At 40.7% G+C, this 5,398-nt stretch overlaps 1 protein-coding gene across 1 annotated transcript in view; it reads right to left on the reverse strand.

Annotated features, from left to right (window-relative positions):
- Positions 1-321: 321 nt before the first annotated feature.
- LOC111862538 (zinc finger protein 660-like) overlaps positions 322-5,398 on the reverse strand; it is a 45,694-nt gene continuing 40,617 nt past the window's right edge. Inside the window, exon 7 of the mRNA XM_023848024.1 lies at positions 322-449. Within this exon, the coding sequence (XP_023703792.1) occupies positions 322-449 (128 nt within the window). The remainder of the gene's footprint in view (positions 450-5,398) is intronic.

The following is a 5,398-nucleotide window of genomic DNA, read 5'->3' on the forward strand; positions in this document are numbered from 1 at the left end:
TTTGTTACACATCCTACAAGGCGTACAAGGCACAAAGCGGGCTCACACAATGCTAAAACTTCCAGCAGTTCTTCCACGTTTTGGCAAATTGCAAAGAGCCCCAACGTTGTTTGTGGTGCGAAGGTGGCCACTTACACAAGGAGTGCCCAGAAAAGGAGAACTTTGCCTCCATGCCAGTATGCTTCAACTGCCGATTGGCGGTAGGACGGAAGCTAGATCCCGTCAATTATCGGGGTTGCAAACATGCCAAAGAAGAGCAACAGAGAAGGAAGGTTCAGAGAAGGTCCAAAACTACGGGGAGGGTGTTCTCTTCAACCACTGTCACTCCACGTGTTTCCTTCGCGGCGGCACTTCGAGGCAGTACAGCAGAGCAGCATGAGCGCCCTCAGGAAAGCATGTTCCGGTGGCTCCAGCCACAAAAAAGAAGCAGATTGTACCGGCCCCTTGCACTGCAGACAGAAACAGGTCAGTCAGTTCAAGCTACTAATGTAAACGGTCAGTCTCTCGACAATATGTTGAGAGTAGTGACTGTAGTACAGCAGATTATAACAGAGTTCAGGGGTGCAGTGTCCGAGGAGGACAAAATAATGACCATAACTAAAATTGTTCTAAACTTAATGAAACAAAATGGCCACTAGAGTTCATAGGCCACTCAAAGTCATAGCATTTAAGAGCCAAAATTAAACTAACTCTCCATAAGACACTTAACAGATCATTTATGGCTTATGCTTGCCACGCTTGAGAATAAACGGCAGACATCCACCTACTGAAGTTGTAGCGCCTACAAAACAAATTTCTCAGCTCCATTCGAAATTTTCTAAGGCGCACACCAGTCCGCGATTTACACACCACTTTTAGTCTTCCCTTTATATACGATTATAAGAAAACTGTGCAGGCGACAAGCAGAAGCCATACAAAATCTTGAGAATGAACATGTTCGTGGTACAGGATAAGGCGTATCCAGGTATAGAACATATAAGAGGCTTAAACTTTGCGCAGGTGAAGCTTAAGACTATTCAATCGTCTAAGCTGCTGTTGTAGAGTAAGATACGTAAAATAGGGTTGATTTTCTTTGCAAAGCCTGTACTTACAGAGGACTCAGATATAGTGCAAAAGGAAGAATTCAATAACATGCGACACCTGCATTTGACGTAAGGCCAAACATACGAATATCCATAAGATATAATATATCTTCTCTTCAGAGAGGATATTACATAAAGACTATTGTAGCAAGGACTCGGTTGAAAAATTAATCGGATCGTGAGTCTCTATTATTTTGACGCCAAGACGAAATGATTGGCGGCAAACAGCAAGCCGTAATAAGATACTGACGACGACTTTTACAGGTCATAGTTGTAGGATATTTCCTCGACAGTGATGAAGCCAGCATGGAAACCGAAGGCTCTCCATTATTGGAAGCATTTGCCATGGAAGGAATGGTGAAGACATATTAGACTGGAAAGAATTAACCGTGCTGTTTTTGTTTTTAAAGTGTGGAGATCAGCGATGGCGCTATAATTAAGTACACTGACAAGTCCTGTTTTCACATGATCTATAAATCAAATCACCAATCTAAACAATGACAGTTGTCACTCCCACTAGTGAAGACACTGTTCTGCTGTTTTTATTTGTTATTTTGAATTACCTGGCGAAATAAAGGGTGTAGCGCCTGACTACAGGCTGGACAATGGAGAGGTCGGTTTTCGTGTCTCAGTATTGTCGTCCGTGTCGTCTATACCGGCTCTGGGGTCCACTGAACCTCCTATACAATGTGTAGTTGGAGCTATCTCCCCGTGAGTAAAGATCCCGGGACTTGGCCTACTCAGATATGGGTGATATTCATCTGATCCCTACAGCCGGTTCTGCACGTGGTTCCCATGCATTTCAAAACGACTTTCAGTTCTTTGTCGCATAGATGTGCGTATTGTGCCCGAAGTTCCTAGCTTCACTCCACTCCCCTGACAGGTATTCTGTGCTCGTTGCTGTGATACCTTTAAAGCACTGATCGACACTAATTACACAGAACACTTCCTGTGTCCCCAAACAAAATACAGTAAACTGAGATCATAGAATCGTAAAAGCCAATTCTCAGAACCTTCGCATATTACCACTCTTCTTGGAAAGTCTGGCTGTGTTGGTGTCTGACAAGGTAGATAAACGAGGTGGTGCCTATCAAGAATGATGAAAAATCTGATCGTTGTGAAGTGGAACATGTTACAAGAGTAACAGGTAAATGACTCACAAAACAAAGACGTTGCACTGCACCTGCTAGTCTTCTATGAAAGAAAAGAGGTCTTATGATTCCATCATCTAAGGCGCCCACCTGGACACTCACTAGCCCATATGTGAGAAGGAACTGATTCCTGGAAACTTGTTGCCGAGGTCCTGTTTTGCTCAATTAAATGGGTGCTATACCACTTACAGATATTAACATCATCCTCTTTAACTTCGTGTATCGTTCCATGCCCCACGACTCCCCACTTCCTTCTGCGTCCCATTCCTTCTATACCGTAGCTTCACCATCTTCTACTCCCTTGTCCTCCTACATTGTCTGGCCTCCTGAGTCCGTTCCATTGCTCTCTCTGTCTCTCCAGCGTTGCAGCAAACAGCGTTTTTCGGCCAAATACTTTTGTATTTAATTAGCTACATTGTTTGTTTCTGAGCAGCACAATCGATTGTGCCCTGATTTCGGTTTGTAAAATTACTGTAATTTCCCTTAGACTGTACCAGTATTATTATTGTTATTAATGTAACACGCATAAATAAGCAATGGGGCGATAAACATCTCGCATAAGCACACTTAACCATAGAACGCATATTTGTAGCTCGTTGCTAGGCAACACTCAGCGCGCCAATGGACTGGCAAGGCAGAAATAACACGTGACATTTTCTATGTGGATTTCCAAATGCAACAATAGGACTGTGTTCTCCGTGCGTGGTCGATGCGGAGGCTATGTAACAGCAGTTACAAATACAACAGTTTTCATTTTTATGTGACATAGATCTGAGTTCTGAGTTCTGAGTTCTCGGTAGAAGATAGCTATGGATTGTTCGTAGTGAGAAGACGTGATTAGAAAAATATGTTCATTCGTAATACTTGGAGTGCGTGATTCAGTGAGACTGTTATAGTTCCTGTGTTCTAGTTGTAGTACCAGGAGGGGACTTGTGTGTGTGTGTGTGTGTGTGTGAGTGAGTGTATAACACACAATTACAAAGTGTAGAACCCATGATAGCGCTGTGATTACGTGTAATAAATTGTGATGCATATAAAGAGTTAATAAAACCATTCATCAAACCCCGAGCAAGCGTAATTAGTTACTAATACACGTGATAATATTGTTATTGGGATTATTACATAAATTCGTCCATTCATTCATCATGATTTAATCATTTGCCTTTCCTTTCTGTCAGACATTACCCACTTTGCCCTACGTCGACTTCAAGTGGTAAGAGATTCCTCGGTGCCCCGTTGCGGGTTGGCGTGTCACTGCCGTGATGGCCCTGAAAAATACTTAACAGCGTTACATTCAATTTACCTACCGAAAGAAATTCAGGTGTTCTTGTAAACTGTAGGTTACATTTTCTCGATTGTACCCGAGCTCTGAGTTCATGAATAAGCATCATTATGATTTCCGAATGTCCAGTTTCATGGAAAACTGCACACGGTCTCTCGAGTTATCTTATAAGGACAGACGGACTGCTGGATCAAATTTAATAGGCTTTCAGCACTTTCTGAAACGCACATAAAACAGGAATATTCTGAATGAAATATTCATTGCAAGAATTCAGGCATCTATTCTGCAAACTTAATTATATCAAGACTTTCGTAAAACAGTTGAAACGGATTATTGCTGCTGAGGATTATCACTTCGAATATCATAAGTACAATTATTTAAATAAAAGTAACAACAAATCATGAAATGAGAAGAAGGAAGGAGAGAAAGCCACGTTTTGTTACTTTTCGTTTGTTACCTTGAATGACCTTGTGCAAAGAGTATGTCATTGAATTCCTATCCGTCTTCTCTACACCGCAATGGAATTTCTAAAATCCAATGTGACTTTGATATCTCCATAATCCCTCTTAGTTAAAAAACTTACCTGCCTCGTCTAACTTGTTCCCTGTTACGGTGCAAGTTTCGTAGGAATTCTTTTCTTGTAATATGGAAAAGAAAGAAGATATTCATGTGACGGTATTTGTTGCCTAATTCCGTAAAAAAATTAAAAAAGTAATAAATCAATTCAAATATAATTTATTTATTCTGTTAAATATTACTCAACATGAAGTTTTTGGATGAAGTAATCTCCTGCTTCCTTTCAATTCACGTTGAGTGTTATACCTAACAAAATTCTGACCTCATAGAAAATGCTAGGTCTAACAAATTTTGAATGAAATGTGACTCAGTTCCTGAAAGCTAGAATAATGGAATCAGGAGAATCGTCCGTCACTCTACAATAGTTCGGCAAACATTTTACAGCGGAAACAAATAAACAGGCGAAGAATAAATGTGCGGAAAAGGGGGGGGGGCACATACACAGAAAACAAAAGTGATCTCATAAGCAAAATTTTATTTTCTTTTAATAAGAACAATAAGCTAAAAGTTCAAAATATTTAACTTTTTAACGAGATCAAGAGTCATTTTCGATGATATTTTTCTCACTCTGTGTCACCTTTGAGAAGTTCTGTAAATTAGATTTACCACTTGTGAGAGGTGCTAAGAAGAGAATGAAACAGCCACACATATCCTGTGTGAATGTGAGGCCATGGCTTATTTAGGACTACGTCACTTGGATCAATGCTTTATGGAATCATGTGACCATTTCGAAGCCCCCAAGTAAAAAATTAATCCGAAGCGTTGGATTGCTCAGGGGATAATCAAATGTGGAAGCACAATAGAACACTGTAGGTCGCGGTGCAAGAGCCGAGAAGGTCCACTCGTTATACATTCATTCATTCATTCATACATTTGCCGCAGTGAGGTTTTGATGGAAAAAAATATCTCTGAAGCACTTATAATTTGCCCTTTTAGATTTTCACTTACCTACATCTAAGTAAGCATAGATTTTTTGGACTGTATCGACGGTAACATGCTTTCCTCTTTCAAATGAGTTCTATACCCTATATGAATTAATATACGACTATATATTCATTCATTCATCAGTGACTACATGGTTTCGTTGCGACCTGGCAACATATTTAGTTTCATAATACTGTACACAGTCGGAACCGCTTATGTGGAGCTGTGCTCAAAGTTCCTAGATAAAAGCGAGAGGTCCGGGTTCGATTCCCGGCGCTACCAGACTTTCTGAGAAGTAATGACATTGGAACGGGGCCCACTCTGCCTCGTGAGAATAATTGAAGAGATACTTGATTGGGAAAGTAGCGGCTCCGGTCTAGAAA

Source organism: Cryptotermes secundus, unplaced genomic scaffold (assembly GCF_002891405.2).
Source record: "Cryptotermes secundus unplaced genomic scaffold, Csec_1.0 scaffold1247, whole genome shotgun sequence".
NCBI classification, from domain to species: domain Eukaryota; kingdom Metazoa; phylum Arthropoda; class Insecta; order Blattodea; family Kalotermitidae; genus Cryptotermes; species Cryptotermes secundus.